The sequence below is a fragment of the Podarcis cretensis genome (assembly GCF_951804945.1).
Source record: "Podarcis cretensis genome assembly, chromosome: 6".
Classification (NCBI taxonomy): Eukaryota; Metazoa; Chordata; class Lepidosauria; order Squamata; family Lacertidae; genus Podarcis; species Podarcis cretensis.
This window is the reverse complement of record NC_137175.1, coordinates 31543327-31559957: the sequence shown is the minus strand read 5'-3', so window position 1 is coordinate 31559957 and position 16631 is coordinate 31543327. Positions and strand designations below refer to the sequence as shown.

At 39.8% G+C, this 16631-nt stretch overlaps 2 protein-coding genes across 4 annotated transcripts in view; one reads left to right on the top strand and one right to left on the bottom strand.

Moving 5' to 3' along the window:
• Positions 1–2846, top strand: part of ACSS2 (acyl-CoA synthetase short chain family member 2) — a 50213-nt gene extending 47367 nt beyond the window's left edge. For both annotated transcript variants that reach the window (XM_079979227.1, XM_079979226.1), the window contains one exon: positions 792–2846. In XM_079979227.1, coding sequence (XP_079835353.1) covers positions 792–919 — 128 coding nt within the window. In that variant the 3' untranslated portion in view covers positions 920–2846. The remainder of the gene's footprint in view (positions 1–791) is intronic.
• Positions 2847–4236: 1390 nt separating this feature from the next.
• On the bottom strand, positions 4237–16519 carry GSS (glutathione synthetase). Of its 2 annotated transcripts, none has more exons than XM_079979580.1 (13): positions 16382–16519; positions 13926–14083; positions 12804–12949; positions 12102–12177; positions 11505–11644; positions 9996–10112; positions 9043–9123; positions 8764–8841; positions 7952–8018; positions 6881–7075; positions 6497–6578; positions 5782–5971; positions 4237–4685 (listed from the first exon to the last, which is right to left on the bottom strand). In XM_079979580.1, exons 2-13 carry the CDS (start codon positions 14052–14054, stop codon positions 4562–4564), a joined length of 1425 nt encoding a protein of 474 aa, XP_079835706.1. In that variant the 5' UTR covers positions 14055–14083; positions 16382–16519; the 3' UTR covers positions 4237–4561. The 2 variants fall into 2 exon arrangements, with proteins under 2 accessions (XP_079835706.1, XP_079835707.1); XM_079979581.1 differs by lacking the exon at positions 16382–16519 and adding an exon at positions 15983–16227.
• Positions 16520–16631: the final 112 nt, after the last annotated feature.

Sequence of the window (16631 nt, the reverse complement as noted above, 5' to 3'; positions counted from 1 at the left end):
ACAGTGTGGGAATTGGAAAAACTAGCAAAGCTGTGAGTAGCTATTTAGTAGCCCCTGTTGTCTTGGAGCCTTGTGGAAAACATGGAAATCCTCTTGCCTCTACTGTAGGGATGGCATGACAGTATGTTTTGATTGGCAGAAAGGATTTCTAATATGTCACAAGGCAGTAGTGGCTTGTGGGGAAACCCAGCCAGATGGGTGGGGTATAAATAATAAAATAATAATTATTATTATTATTAGTGGTGGTGGTTGTTGTTGTAATGCCCATATAGGTCAGTGGGAATTGTGTGGACAGCAACTCCCAAGGCAAGGTAGAAGTTGTTTACCATCATGGGCTTAATAGACCACAAACTTAACACAAGTCAAGTGTGATGCAGCAGCAAAAAAAGCCAATGCTAATCTAGGCTATACAGAAGTCTAGTGCCCTCATCAAAAGAAGTAATAGTACCGCTCAGTTTTGGTTCTATGGCCATGTCTTGGATCCTTTAGTTGAGATTCCTGCATTGTAGGGAATTGGACCAGATGACTCTTAGGGTTCCTTCCAACTCTACAGTTCAATTATTTTATTGTCTTTGGGCAAGTTGCTTAGAATTTTACTCCCAAGTTATTAATTTTATTCAATTCATTGTATTTTATGTTTGTTGACTAATCTGGGGTCAAGAATCCCAGTGTATATCCTATATTTAACAGCACGTCCTAAAATCCTACGTCACTACCTAAATACCATTCATTAATCATCTTTTTCTTGGAATGCAAGTACAGTTTGATGTTATACTGCCATTTCTTTGCAGGTAAAATTATGCGGCGGGTATTAAGAAAAATTGCCAAAAATGACCAGGAGCTGGGAGATACCTCTACTGTGGCAGATCCAGCAGTTATAAACCACCTTTTCAGCAACCGGTGTGAGACAATACTGTAGCAAGGCAATTCTAGAAGAAAACAGCAGTAGTGCAGGGATTTGGTGAGAATATGGCCCCATTGAGACAATGACTTGAGTTTCTCTTGAGATGAAGAAGCTGCCCAACGCTGAGCTGAATGTAAAATGCTGTAAATGAAGAGAAGAAACTGGTGCTCCAAGATCCAGTCCTTTTGTGTCGTAGATCTAGTTGTCTGTGCCTCTGGAGAACTGTGTGCATTATGTTGTAGACCGATAACTACATATCTGAAATTCCAGCCTCATTCACGTCATACAGAATGACTTAACATTTTAATTTTCATGGATTAGTTTCATGAATTGTTTGTTTTTATTTTATTTTTTTACCTCTTAACGTGCTGCAAATGGGCAGAGCTTAGAATGTGTAAGCATTGGTGTGAAAAGATGGCTTTGCTCCTGAGTGGTAGTTAAAGGCTTTGAGAACCGACAAACTGAACAGTAATCCTCATGTTGAGGAAGAATTATTGGAACAATTTTTTTTTAGAAATCAAGCATTCATTAGGTTTCTTTCTTTATAAAATCCTGGATCCTCTGGCTGCATGCCATGGGAAAATCGAAGTTTATAGAAAAACTGCAACTCTGAAACTGTATAAAACTACTTTTCATGCTATTAATGACAATGACTTTTCCCCTCAAAAGGGAATAAGGCTATCTATATGTTTTGGATTTTAATAGTACATTTGTGTATGTGTGTGTGCAGAGCTGAATTTTCCCATGCATCAATTTTTTTTGCGGGTGGTAGCAAATTCAGGGAATTGTAGTCATGAAAAGTTGCATTCAGTGCCTAGATGTATCCTAGAGGGAGGTTCATAAATTTTCCGTGGCTGTTGGTTGGTGCAATTCCTGTACCAATTGAATATGGGTAGGGATTCACTTGGATGGATGAGAAGCAGGTGCTGTAGTGATACCCAAAGTTTCAGTGACATGGGGCAATTCAGTTACTTGGTTTTCCATGTGACCAGCTATGACACACAATCACATGAAGAAAATGGATATAGCCAGTGATTCTCACCTATGTTTGCTATGGCTGGGGAAAGCGTAGCTGCATTTGTGGAAAGTGTTTCCAGGTAAATTTTTATTTAGTCCAGTTTATGCTTCCATTTCTTGATATAATAATGGGCATATGTGTGACCAAATACGAGTTGCTGCTTTTGTGGAGGGACAAATAATCATAACAACACTGTGACCATTCTGCAGACAACTATGCAGAGGTGTCTTTTCTCATGGTTGGGTGAATATATCCATCGTTCACAATACAGCAAAGTCACAGTTAAGGATTTGCTTATTCTAGATTTTTCACTATTCAGGTAGCAAAGAAAAAAATATCAAATCAAGTTTAGGTAGAGATCAGATGTGGACACATAACTGGGAACCCTCCCCCCCCCCCCAATAATTTGATCCCACAACTCAAACTCCCTAATAAATGTAGATGAAAAAAACAGGCTTCTTGTCTCAATAAATTTTGTCAGGGTATGTAATTCTAGCACATCCTTCAGTGCTGCTGAACTGGAAAATGCCATCCTCCAAATTTTTAAATTGAAATCAAAGCTTTAACTGTGATAGCCACAATGGTGTATCCCAAGATGTCTTCTTTGCCCATGTAATTAAAGCATGTCCCGAAAACCATGTGCTTGATGAATAATTTAACATTTTTCTGACCTTGACTCATGGTTATACCTTTCTCATTTCTTACCTGCTGTTAGTATTCTAAATGCACTTGTCTGTGGTCTGCAACATTGGTGTATATTTAATCTAATGTCCTGCAGCATTAAAGGTAAGCCAGTGGCTTGCTATGTGCTGGTAACATGAAATAAGTCCTTTTAATCTTGGTCTGACATAATTTTGGTTGGGAAATGGCTAGAATTGTTTTTAACTGAAATAAATCAAAGAAATAAAATCTATAAAGCCGTCACAGTTGGTTGTGGATTTTTTTGTTTATATTCAGTGCCTGGTTTTCATTTTGAAACCTAGACCAGACTTTGGCTTCATTTTGATATATAACTCTAAAGCCATGGTTCAGCACAAGATGAACAATCCCAGCATGCTTCTGGGCTGTTTCCCTCACAAAGAAAGAGCCTGGAAACTTGTGCTTTCCTTACATGCAGTTTGCCGAAGCTAAGGCAACATTATTTTAAAAACACAGGCTTCTGTCAATTGATAATCTAACTCAGAGCTGACTCACTGAAATTCATGGACAAGAAACTCCATTAATTTTATCACTGATTGTTTTCCATTAGATAGCAAAGTGCTTTTATTTAGAAAACTCATTTAGACAATTGCTGAGAAAATATGTCTAAATTGTTACCTTTTTTCCCTGTTGGTCCTTAATACTGTGCTCTCAATTAAGACATGTTAATTTTATAAGCCTCTCCTCTAAAGACATATTTTCTAGGCATAAGAAATTTGTAGTTTAAAAAAATAGGTTCAAAGGCCTTGATCCAGAAAGATCCATGTATAAACTCAGATGCTGTTGTTTAGAAAGAAAACCAAGGCCATCCCAGCTCTATAAACCCCATCTTTTAAAAACAATATTGATATGCTGTTTCAAAGTAACTTATCTGACTTCATTAAATTTCCCCTATCTTAAAATGGCACATAGCTTGGTTTTGTAGGTGAGTGTATTCCAATTGTTAATGCTCAGGGTTTTGTTTTGGTAAGCAGACATCTTCCATAATTTCAAAATGTTTGAAAACTTTAACATGATTAACTTCTGCTTCTTTCAAAAAATCAGCAGATAGCATGTTGAACACAAGTGTATTCTTCAAAAATAAATATGTTCAGATTCTGAGCATACTATATTATGTGACTACTGGATATTACTCACCAAAGTAGCATAGGATAGACCAGATTGATCAACCAGTTATTTCAGCTGAAATAAAATCTGAGATCCTTACAACTTATATCACAGGACATTCTGTGACAATCTGTTTCCCAAGAACTCACCTTCCTTTTCTTAACCCTCTTCCTTTAGAATATACTTTCTGCTTTTTCAAAATGTTACAGGAGGGGTCCAGGAGCATTGAAATAAAATCAACTCTTGTCTGGGGGTTTTCTTTTCCTTTCCTACTGTGTCCCTTTTTTCCTGTGCCATATCATAATGTTTGTTCATTGTTCTGTGACCTTGCATGCAGTTTTTCCTTTGTGATGTATTCCTCTCAAACAAGAATGTAACAGAAAGCAGGAAGTGTTGCACAGCATCTTATGCTCAGAAGAGTAACCCTCCCCAATGCAGAAGAGATCAAGATAATACACTATTTTGCTACCAGGCCCTTGAAGGTGCATGTGTAGCAGTTTGTATAGTGCTGTCTCAGGAAATGCCTGATTAGAACATCAACAGATTGTCCATGGTCACAGTACAGTAAAAGGGCATGAAGTCTGTGAGAAGCATGCTAAGGGTGCTTCAAACAGGAAATTGTCAAAGAAAGTCAACTGGAATCCAGTATTTTCTTGAGACCAGGAAGAAGCAGTGCAACTCTGCCTGCTTTGTATCTTGGGGTCACTGGTGAGAGAAGGGCTTCCAGTATCAATCTGATTGTCAAGTCCGCCCGTTGGCAATCATGCCCTAAAAGAGAATGTCTCTTATTTTAAGCACAGTGAGGATGATGTCAGTGATGAGGTATTCTGTTTTCATATCACATAGGGAGTATCCAGAACAGCTACTCCAGCTGCTACTCCGCCATCTGCATGTTCGACAGCCTTTGTTCGCAAGAGATGGCCAACATGCTTGTTCACCACAAGATCCTGACCCAGTCTGCAAGAGAAAAATCAAAAGGACTAATTTAATTCATATAGTAACAGTTTTGACTTTGCAGTCTCACCAAACTCCTGCTTAGTTAACAGTGCCTGCTTGATGTACAGTTTACCAGTGTTTATATACGCATACTGACTTAAGAGTTTTACAACTCTTTCAGAATTATGCATGAGCAATAACCATTTCAGTGGGCACAATAGAGGGTTGTGTGATTTACCCACCCAGAAATTAGTATCTGCTTTAGAATAGATGCACCTAATGGCCTCTATATACACCCACACACCACCTAAGCAATGTGTGTGTTACACTATTGGCATTAATTATATTGCTGCCATAGTAATAAAAATGTAGGAGGCTGCTTTATATTGCATAAGATCATTGGCCCCTCCAGAGGACCTGTTTATTGAGCACTCATCCAATTTGCATACCCAGAGGTTGGATTATATCTGCTTTTTACTGATTATTCATTTTGATTTGTTGGCAGAGCAGGTACACAACTGAGAATTTGGCCTGCATTCATGCTAACGCAGAATCAGAGTTGGAAGGAACCCCAAGGGTCATCTAGTCCAACCCCCTGCAATGCAGGAAGCACAACTAAAGCAACCCTGACAGATGGCCATCCAACCTTTGCTTAAAAACCTCCAATGAAGAAGAGTCCACCTCCTTCTGAGGAAGTCCATTCCACTGACTTACGCATATTCCCGTAAGCCAATGCATTTCTCCATGTCTTCTGAAAACAGAAGTGTTGTTTTTTTAAAGCAGATTTGTTGTGCTAGGCAACAGAGCCCTTTAATCCACGTTAATTGTACCTAAGGTTCCAACATGTGCTTGAATACTTCTTGCATAATAGACACCCTCACTGACAAAAGTGCTGTATTTTTTTCACAGCACTACTTTGGAGATGCTACAGATTGCACCTGGAACACATGCTATGGATATAGAAAGTACCACCAATGAGCTCTGTAACACTTCCATTGCTCCAGAGTTCCTGTCCAGCGACACATTATTTAGCCCAGTACTAACCAATGCTATGCATAGGAATATAAAACTATTAAAAGCAAAGGCACAGACCCAGTAAGTAATATTACTTTCTCACCTGACGTAGACTCCAAAAATTCCCAATTCAGACACACATTCTGATACTTTCAGTGGACTGTGAGCCCTCAGTAAATAATTCAGTGCAGGGAGAGGCTTTATCTTGTCCATGAGAATGTAGGAGGTCCTTTCTGGACTGTCTTTAATTTTCTCTAGAACCTGCTTGAGCTCTTCACCATAGAGGTTGTTCCCTGACAAACACAGCAGCAGGTAAAATGAATTCACTACAGCTGGAGTAGCTGGTGGATAAAGGTGTGTGTTGGGTCCCTGTAGCTACCCCAGTAAGTACAGAACATGAAGAAAAGCAATCACTGATGACTGGCACCAGTGTAAGTGGTAAGCAAGCCAGTGGGCTTGAACCATCAGCTGATCCATGGGTGTGTGTGGGTGTTTGTTTGGTTGGTTGGTTGATTTGGGAGAAATGATCCTGATCCAAAATGTGTAGAATATGCTTAGATAATGCTTCCACAACATTTTGTTTTATCAGCTAAATTGCTTGTAACCTTTTTTCCTACTAAGTTTAAATTTCAGTTGGGATACAGTACCGGAAGAAAGCACTACAGAATTATTTGCTACAGCATCAGGGAAGGCAATTTGTCCCTAATAAGCTACTTTTGTTCTTACACAATTATTTAAAAGGTGTGTGCATACAGATAAGTCCTGATCCTTGAACCAGGCTGTTGACTCATCATACACAAAGAGAACCAGTTACTGACCTCCTCCCTCACGTTGTGGCTTTAACACAAAGCGGTCTGGGTCAGCAATAGCCATGGCAATTATCTTATCACCTTCTTCATCCTGCAAGGAGGAGGAGAAAGGGGAGATATATACACATACATTCTCTCTCTCTCTCTCTCTGACACACACACACACACACACACACAGCACAAGTTTTGCATATATATTTTTTACAACTTTGGCTTTAACTAAGTTCTATTGCCTAACAAATAAAATTCTTGACAAAACAGATTTCACAATGTATGAAGACTATAAGAACACATTCATCACAACAATCTCCTCAGATGTTGTACTGTGCTGCATTTTTAAAAATACATCCAGTTCAAGGGAGTGTACGTATCCCTCTACGCATTCCTACTTACCATCTCCATAGAATAAAGGCCAGTGAATGTTGCTCTTAATCGAGCCACTGCTTCTGGTTTATTTGGCAGTAATTTTTCCAGTGTTCCTGGTCGGCTCAGCTCCTGCTGAACTTTTTTGGTCCCAGCAAGCTGTGTGGCAATATCAGGGCACTTAACTGCTCTAGATCTTTCCAACAGCAACCGTGCCTCCCAGTTCTTTCACAAAAACAGAAAAAAGATAATTTCAATCAAGGTTCTATATAACATGTATTGTTTAATATTTCAGAATTGGAAGTTTTATGCATTCAAATACATGGGTAGGATCCAAAGTACCATCTTCTGCTTGCAGAGGGGGTTTTCATATTTAGCCTTGCAGCTCCATACACCTCCTTCCAAGCCATTCAGAGAATCACCCCAAGAGGCAAACCTAGGATCAAGTGGAGGAACCATAAGCGGCTGGGTCCCTCCTCATGATCCCTTGGAAGGGTGGCATAGGTAAGAATGATATAATTGTATGCAGATACACATGCCACTGCTACTCAAGGCACAACAAAACCTAGCAAAAACTAGATATTTTCAGAGCTAGAAAACATTTCTATTTACCCATGATAGCCACAAGCCTGCATATAGCAAGTCAGCTAAAAGCACCATGACTATTAAGCTCTGAAGTAACCTGCCAATTCAAGTAGAAACCTCATTTTAAAAATATGTAGCTTTAGATGGCATATTGAGGCAAACAAGCCACCAGTCTCTCAGCACCGAACAGGTTAAGATATCACTTCCACAAGCTGGATGTTTTGGGAAATTGGCTGAACTACTTCTAGAATTAGCTGTTTGATTGAATGTATTCAGAATTCCCCAGGTGATTACCAAACAACTAAAGAATTACGCATGCACTGAATTCATATTTGGGGTCCAACAGTGCCAAGGATAATGTCACTTACAGTGCCCCAGAGCTTGCAATCAAGATTTCAAGACAGTGGGTGATATTCAATGTCAATTAGAGTAGACCCATTGTAATCAATGGACTTAACTGTTTCAGTGGGTCCACTCAGAGTATGACTTAGCTGGGTATTACCCAGTAATACGAACCTGTTTGTTATAATTCTTTGGCACGTAACCTTCTCTATAGTACACCACTGCAATTTCCTCCCCATCTCTGAAATAAAGATAAGGAAAACAATCAGTGGTTCCTTCAACATGGCTCTCCCACACACAAGATTAAAATATTATATACAATACATTCTACAAATGTAGGATTCTGTTCCATTTATGAATTGTTTTCTAATCCTGCAAGAAGGGACTTACAAAAGAAAGCTTTCAAATAAATTACCTAGTGGATCAATAGATCACAATCTCTTTGCTTATGGATACAAATATTAGTTCCTTTCAGAGTTCTTTGGTGAAGTCTATATAGCAACTTTCCATGTTTTAAGTTGTGTATCAGTAGTACATAACTGAACATGTAAGAACTGCATAGCAATGGAGTTTCCAAACGAGTAGCATGGCCTGAATTTTGACAATCTGAGCACACTTGTTTTATTAACAGCAACACTAATGAAAATAAGAGTCTTCATTAAAACCCCGGAAACATAGCAGATACTTAATGTTTACATAAAAACCCAAAATGCAGTTTATTATGCAAACTGTGGGAGGCAGTGGAAGACAGGAGTGCCTGGCATGCTCTGATCCATGGGGTCATGAAGAGTCGGACACGACTAAACGACTAAACAACAACAACATGCATATCAAAGTGGACTTATTAGCACTCCCAACAGCAGGATGTGTTATTTTTTACATATGCCAAAACTACAGCGTGTAATCCTCCTTGAAACCACATATGGGCTATCCACCCATTAAGCTAAGGTTTGTGTGCTCACTATATTTAATAGGAAAATACTTACATATGCAATCTCTTGTCATTGTCCAAAGACGCTTTTTCAAACACATCTTTAAATCTTCTTCGGATCACCCGGATATTCCTTTAGGAAACAGACAAGAAATATTAAGGCTAAAGTCCTATACACAATTGCCTGGGAGTAAGTCACAATTGCATTATGAGATTAGCTTTATCTATGTTCATGTTATAAATCCTGCACTGTATTTTAAAGCTTTGTTATTTCACAGGACTAATTAAATGGCATTACATGAAACACTTCATCTTATTAGATGAAAAAAAATACCTCATCCAAAGTTCATTTTCTACACAGCGTTGGTCAAAAATATTCCTCTGAGCCTCTTCAACTAGGAACATTACCACTGCTCTGAAACAAAAACGGAACATATATCAATATACTAAGTTTCCTCATTTAAAAATATATTTTTGTGCTTCTTACTTACTACTATTTACAGCAGATGTACTGAAAACTTCTACAACAGGCCAATACTACAGTGCCAGATAATACTTGCAGGAAGGCACAATAGAGTGCTGCTTTATACTGTACATTTGCCTCTCCCTGCTGTTTCTACGCCTTTCTTCTATACCTTTGTGCATGTATATGACAATTATACAAAGAATCAAACAGATACAAAGAGGAGATACCCATAATAAGGAATTTATAGTTTATCATCTGAAAAGTTTCCTAATAATTCCTAATAATTCATGCATCCAGCAGCTAGGGTCTTCCTTCAAATATTTATACTAGCTTTGTGGTCCTACCCTATAAGAGGAAGTTGGTTAAAGAAGTTGTTGAACAGTAGAATTATATGTAAAACAGCTTCAGTTGGTTTATCTAGCTGGGGAGAGAAAGGTCTATAAACAGGCCTTCCTGGTTCAGTGTAGAGAAAAACCTACTTCTGCCAGCATTGTTTTGCAGGTAGTGGCCCTGAGACCAGTTTTTACATCTATACCAAGAGACATTTGAAAGGAGGTAGGTGTCTGCCATAACATACAGGAATGTTGTTGTCCCCCTAAAGAAGGGAATGAAAACCTACTGCATAGGAAGATAAAATTCTCTTTCCCAGTTTTCCTTCATGTGCTTATTCCTATCATACACTTCCTTCAATATTCTATAAGATGGAGACAGAGGGCTTATTTGTATTTTCTTGTTTGTGAAAACAAGAAGTAACAGAGCATATTTCATGCAGATGAACAACAACCAATAGCTATGTAGATCTTGCAGCTCTCTTCCCCTACCTGTCTGAGCCGTAGAGTTCCCAAGCTTTTGCAATGCCCATGGCAATGCCTTTGGCTGGATTATTGGTCAGTAATTTTGAAGCTTCCTTAGATTTCCCTAGAACGTTCAACACATGCCTGCAATTGGGATGCATATAGAAAAGTCACACAACAATTCACTGTACACAGCTGCCATTGAAGAGCCAACCAATTGAGATGTAAAATACAAATGCCAACCATCCTTTAAATAAATAAATAAATAAATAAATAAATAAATAAATAATAATAATAATAATAATAATAATAATTTTTATTTATATCCCGCCCTCCCCAGCCAAAGCCGGGCTCAGAGCAGCTAACATCAAATGTATAATACATTAACATAAAATCAGACAATCAATTAAAATACATCCTCAAATCAGATGAATGGTACACGTGTGTACAAAGTTACTTTTGCATGCCAAATATATGTAAGCCCAGTAGTTGACAGTAAAGTCATGGCGAAGTAATCCAGCTAATGTGTCCTTTCAGCGCAAGGATTTCCACTTGCAAAATAAGACTTTCTCCACCTCTCCTCCCCCTTGTGCCCCTCCCTTCCCCAAATTTGCTGCAGAGGGCTGTGGGAAAACCTGGAACAGATTTGGGGGGATACATGGGGGGACAGTGTCCCATCGTGAAAGAGGAAATCAAGTTATGCATGTTTCCAGGTACTATAAATTAATTTTGCACTTGACAATAGATTCCTGAAAGCTATATATAACAGACAAAGCTTTTCTGAAAGGACACAACATGCTACTGTGTCTTCTCTGATTGCACTGCCCAAGTGCAAAAATCAGAATTGGGATCAGAATTCAATATTGTGAGAACCTCAGATTTCATTTTCATAATAAATAAGTCACCTGAGGTTGTGATGGCCAGCTGTGGCAAGACTCACTGAGAGTCACATCTACAAAGCTACTGCTTGTGATTCTCAGAAAGGAAGGTGGAAATGCTAGATGCTAGATTATCTCCTAGGCTGGTGCAACAAAGAGGCCTAGATCAGGTACACTGACATCACACAAGAGCAGCAGGCTCAGTTCAAGATCCCACACATATTGTGCCAGCCTAACTCGGCCCATTGCAGGGGTTTCTGTTGGCTACTGCCTGTAAGGATACTGCCAATAGTAGCTTTTGCCTCTCATCTGGGCAAATGCATTGGCCACTGGAGCCAGGCAGAACTGGGTGGAGCTACACATCTGCCTCATCCAAACCCCCTCCAGCACAGCAAATCAGGGTATTGGTTTCCTATGCCAATTTTAAAGTAGTTTCTGTGACATGGGTAGACATTGTCAGGTAGTCTCAAAAGCTAGATAAGGGAAGAATGAGCAGTAGGTGAGGGGGTAGGCCTTTAGCATCTTGTCTAGCTCTTTGTACCTCACCAGTACAGCAGAATTATACAAAGCCTTGGCTAAAGGATAAGACATGAAGGACCATCTATAAGCCAGCTAGAAGTTGTTTTGCTGAAAACACACACAGAAAGAAAGTCCTTACCGATGCACTGCAGTGGTTCTAGATGTGAGGCCTCCAAAGCTGGCAGCAATAGTGTTTATTTCTATTTGCTTTAGAGCTGGAGTGCCTTCTGCACCATGGTCAAACATGTAATCAGAGCGGTTAATTCCTAAAAACACAGACTGGACAAGGCGAAAAAATAGCAAGAAATGCAGCAGCCATCATTCCAAAGAGGATTCTATACATTATCTGTCAAGTGCCAACTGAGCTAAAAGCTTCTTATGGGGGGAGGGGGTGGTTATTGTTTTGTTTTTGTTTTTATTATGCATTTCATGTTTTTATCCTTTATTTTTATGCTGTGAACCATCCTGCAGTGGATGGTATACAATTTTAATAATAAAATAAATTTTAAAAATATAATATTTCGACAGTTAAAAAACATTATATTTGATTACTGTGCAACTACCATATTATTTATTTATTTAAACAAAAAAAAGACACCATTTGATTGTAAACAAACAAACCCTCAAAGCAGTTTACAAAGAGAATTAATACAATTATTTATAAAATACAGTTTCAAACAACTATTAAAAACACTAAAAAACCAAACATGTTAAATCATATATTCTCATGGAATACCTGAGTTACTCCTTCTTTCAAAACTTGCTTGTAAATTTTGAAAAGCTGAGCTGTAAAGTCATCTACTTTGACAGTACTAAGAGGAGAGAAAACAAATCTTATTTAGTACTCAAGCCTGCTGTGACAAAACAAGGAAATTATCATTACAATCTTTTATGTAAAACCATTTGACGTTAATACTTCTTTGTCAAGCCTGTGAATTGTGGCCTTAGCAATAATGGCAAGATGATTTCGTGTTATACCCCAGCTCTGAACATATTACATGGAAGATGCTAGTTCTATGAAATCAGGATGGCTTATGTTTACATAAATGTTTAAAGACCTCTTGTGCCTTAAATAGTCTGACAATCTAAAAAACAGTTGGTGAGGCTTTACCTAGGGATGAAAATTTTGCCTCATGAAAACCTTTCCCAAGGGGGAGGGGGGAAACTAGTAGTCTTAGAATCATGTGTCAGATTTCACACAGCTTGTGTTCACACAGAACAAAAACATGCATTGTAAATGAAAGCTTTAGTTGTTCTCTAACCTTTCCTCTTCAATTAGCCAACTGCCAGTCAGGCTAACAGGCAAGGGAGTTAATGATTATGAGACATTTAGGAACATTGGGTTGAAACTAAACTAACCTTAGTACAAATCAGAAGTATATCCAAGATTAAGGAAGTTTAAATTCAAAGTTCTTTTTTCCTAATACATAATACGTACCTTGCAAGAGTGCGTTCCAGAAATTCTGTGTTCCGGCTAACTTCATCTACCAGCAGGTTAAAGTCTTGTTGAACTGAATAGGCTTGCTCAAGTAGACTGCTTGGTACTGCAGATGGGAGCAGCGTAAAGGGAGCATAATTCACCACCTATTGACAAAGGTTTAAAAATGAACATGTCAAGAACTACCACTTCCTTCCAGTAACAAATCAGGTTTAAGCCCTTTTAAAACTTGGGAACATACAGGATGAATATAGGGGATACAACAGTACTAGAATGGAACTACACCTGCAGTAATCTGGGGTGCGGTGAGATAAGGTGATGTAGGAGCAGGGAGGAGAGCCACCTAAGAGCTACAAAGGATAAGGTGAAGGAAATGGGAGTGAAGAGTTCTCTTTCGCTCCATGCAACACACTGACTGGCCTGCTTGCATTGGGCAAGTTCACACAGCCAGATTCCTCTATGTAATATTAATTGCAAATATACCCTCACGTGGAGGAAAACTAGGACAAAATGGCAAGGGTCATTTCACACTACTGAATTTCTCCAGTTATGTTCACTGCATGAAGAAAGGTTAGTGTGAGCTGGATAGTGCCTACATTAGCAAAGTGACTGTGTGTTGCAGTCGTCTGCTAGTTGGGACTATAAATGTTGGCAACACACACGTGAACATTAGCATAGGCATAATGAAGGGATGGGGACAGAGTGAAGGATAAACACACTGACTGACAAAGCTGTTTATCCACACAACTGTATACATGCCAATGTGGATCCAGGTTTATGTGAATTGTGTGATACATGCAATGAGCCAGCAGCAATCTCCCCATGTGCCCTGCCCAGTTCATACTGCATGGTGCTCCAGTGAAGGAAAAAATGGACTATTTTATGGGTGAAAGTAGGAAACTGTCATGGCAGCATAAGGCAAGGATGTTTTTTTTAAAAAAGTCTGGTGTGGTTAATGTCACAAATGTACGGTGCATCCTGGTGGGAACTAGCCCCACTCCAGAATCCCAAAGCTTTCCTCTTCCCTAACAACATGCCGACTATGTTGTTACTGGGATTTTTTTTCAAGTTTTACCATCTTCCTTCCATGGGTTGGATCATGAAATCTAGTTCTGAGCTTACATCAGATGCATTGGGGTCATCTTTGGTCCTCATGAGAACACCTTCAAGTAGTGCTGAATCCACTGCAATTGGTGCCACATACTGAATGAGCTGGACATTACACAAAATGTCTTTCCAAGGGGCAGTCATTGTGAAGGCTGAGGCAGCAGAGAATAAATCTGAAAGCATTTTAAAATAATTACCATAAGGCAGGGGAACCCAACATTTGAAGGTGGAAGAAAAACACTGTTTCAGAAATTTATGGTAATGGAATCCTAAAGAGAGAAGCAGTACTGTCCAATGATTTTTCTGCCTGAAGTGGAGCCCCCTATTAGGGTGAAATCTTACTTTACCATTCAGACACTGTTTTCTGCCTTCATCAACTATCTGCCCTTCACTGCCACCCTGAGCAAATTGGGAGGAAGGGAGGGATATAAATTTAATTAACAAACAAATGGTGCTGGCTGCAGCAGGCTTCTTACCCTACTCAATGGCAGATCCAGCGCTGGATACAAGCTAAATAAGCATCTAGATTTAATGAAGCACTATGTAGCCCTTTGTGCAAGTGTAACAACTTCTGCTTTCACAATGGGACTTTCTCCTCCCCCTCCCTTAAATCTGTTTTGAGGGCAGATCTGGAATGACAGGGAGCGGCACAATAAAGAAGCATCTCCATTTTTGTTGCATAAAATCAAGACAGAATAAATGTTTTCATGTTTTGCTTTATTTATTGCAAGCTGCCCCAATAACTTTGTATTATGGGGTAGCATGCAAATGCTGCATATAAACATATAAATTTTATTTTCCTTTGTTACAATGCGTATTTTTCTAATGAAATAATGGACAGGCTAGAAATTAAAATGGTGAAGGTATCATTTCCCCTGCACCCCCCCAACCACAGAATGTACATAAAGTGCAGCTTCACTCTCTGCTGTTCATTTGTGTGAACAAAGCTGCAAAACAAATGTCACACTGTCATCAATTTATCACTGTCCTTTTGTAACAACTCCCTGACTGTGTCTGCATAACCTGAATCCAGCAGTCAACACTGTGAGGATGAGCTCCCAGAATGCAATGTGGTATCTATGTTTGCACATATTAGACAGGTTAGTTAGTCATATTAGGATAAACTGCATTGATTGAAGTATTCAGTCTTGTTAGAGGAATCTGTCAGTTTCTGAGTATTTTAAATATAGCTCCAAAGTGCATCTGGCAGTTGTACCTCTTGGGCAGGGCTGTGGTCCATTAGCAGTAAGGTATGATTTCAGGTACCAACAAGTAGAATAATTAATCCCTAAGGATATGGATCTCAACTCTTCATGTCAAAACAGAACTCACATGCTTTAAACTCTAAACAAACTCAGGCTTATGACAATAGCTTATTCAAGAGAAAACCTGTACACAAAGCCATACTGAAAAGGATTGTTTAGCTGTAATAGTCATAATGACTACGACATTTTTCAGCCTTTTAAGTAAGCAATTTAAAACTCTCCTAGATCGCATACACTTGTCACATGCCCACCAACCCTTTCACTTAAATTGCTCAGGTTGAACCACCAAGAGAGCAGCTCTTTAAGTACATACAGATTTAGGCACATTTTTTACACCACATGCCGAGGAAAAACCTGGACGTCTACGGACATTCTCCTTGTGTGTCACAAAGGTAGTGCAAAGAAAGAATGGTAACAAAACCGCAGTGAAATTCAACGCGACCAGATAAAATTCAAACTTTCTTTAAAATATTAGTTCTGGATTATTTTAATCAATGCACCAAATCACTGAGGCAGTGGGAGACTTAAGGGAAGGGGGGAGAGTCTCCTACGGCAAACACAAGGAAGCAAATGCTGAGTCATTCACAACCCAACTCCAGCACGTTAGTTTACAAAAATGATTGTTCAGTTGGAGAAAATCTCTCTGTATGCATGTAAATAGCCTTCATATTTCAGACTAGATGCCCCAGTGATACAAAATGCTCTCTGTCCCCCACCTACTCTTCCTTCATAAAACAGCCTGACAGCTTGTTCTCGCCCCCCTTTCTATGGGGCGCATGTGGCCCACGTTTGCCTCTGAATACTGACCTCTGCCTCCTGGGCATTGTACATCTTTAGCCCCAGGCCACTTCCGCCACTCCTAGTTCCTCAAGTAAGGATTAGCCCCCAAACATTTCCCCCTCCATAATTAATTAAACGGGAATAAAACTATTCTGCCTTTAATCCCCACCCCAACAACAACCACAACTTCTCGTCGTTCGGGGAGACAGCGGGTGGGTTGGCACCACTTTGTCCTCGGCGCTCCCGCTTCCCGGCTCCAAGGCGGCAGGGCAGAGGCGAGTACGAGGACCCCCATCGCCCCCTCAAGAAGCTCCCCCCTCGCCCCGACCACACCCGCCTCCTCACATTCAAACTGCCTATGCGACCGTTGGAGGTAGCACGATGACGGAGACCCTCCCCCCTCCCTCTATTTTTAAATCCGGGTACCTGGAGTCAGTCACTCGAGTGAAAGTCCCCAACCGAGAGCGCTCTACTCTTCAGGCGCTAAGAATCAGATGGCCCTCTCACAGATTGGCTACGCCGCCAGCCTATCGAGAAGCCGACGCGCCCTTTCCTGCTGATTGGCAGGAGCCTCACCCAATCGCATTGGAAAACTGCAAGGAGGGGAGGTTAAGAACGGGAGGCGGAGCCAATGCAAATAAAAAAAGCGGGTTGTGCTATTCTACCCCGCCCCGCC

What these genes read in the sequence shown, in the direction of transcription:
- GSS (XM_079979580.1), bottom strand. Translation starts at nt 14,054, where the DNA reads ATGACTGCCCCTTGGAAAGACATTTTGTGTAATGTCCAGCTCATTCAG. An exon ending in TGAAAGAAGGAGTAACTCAG is followed by an intron (nt 11,645 to 12,101) that starts GTATTCCATGAG and finishes CGCCTTGTCCAG; the next exon opens with TCTGTGTTTTTAGGAATTAA. An exon ending in GAACTCTACGGCTCAGACAG is followed by an intron (nt 9,124 to 9,995) that starts GTAGGGGAAGAG and finishes TTTTTGTTTCAG; the next exon opens with AGCAGTGGTAATGTTCCTAG.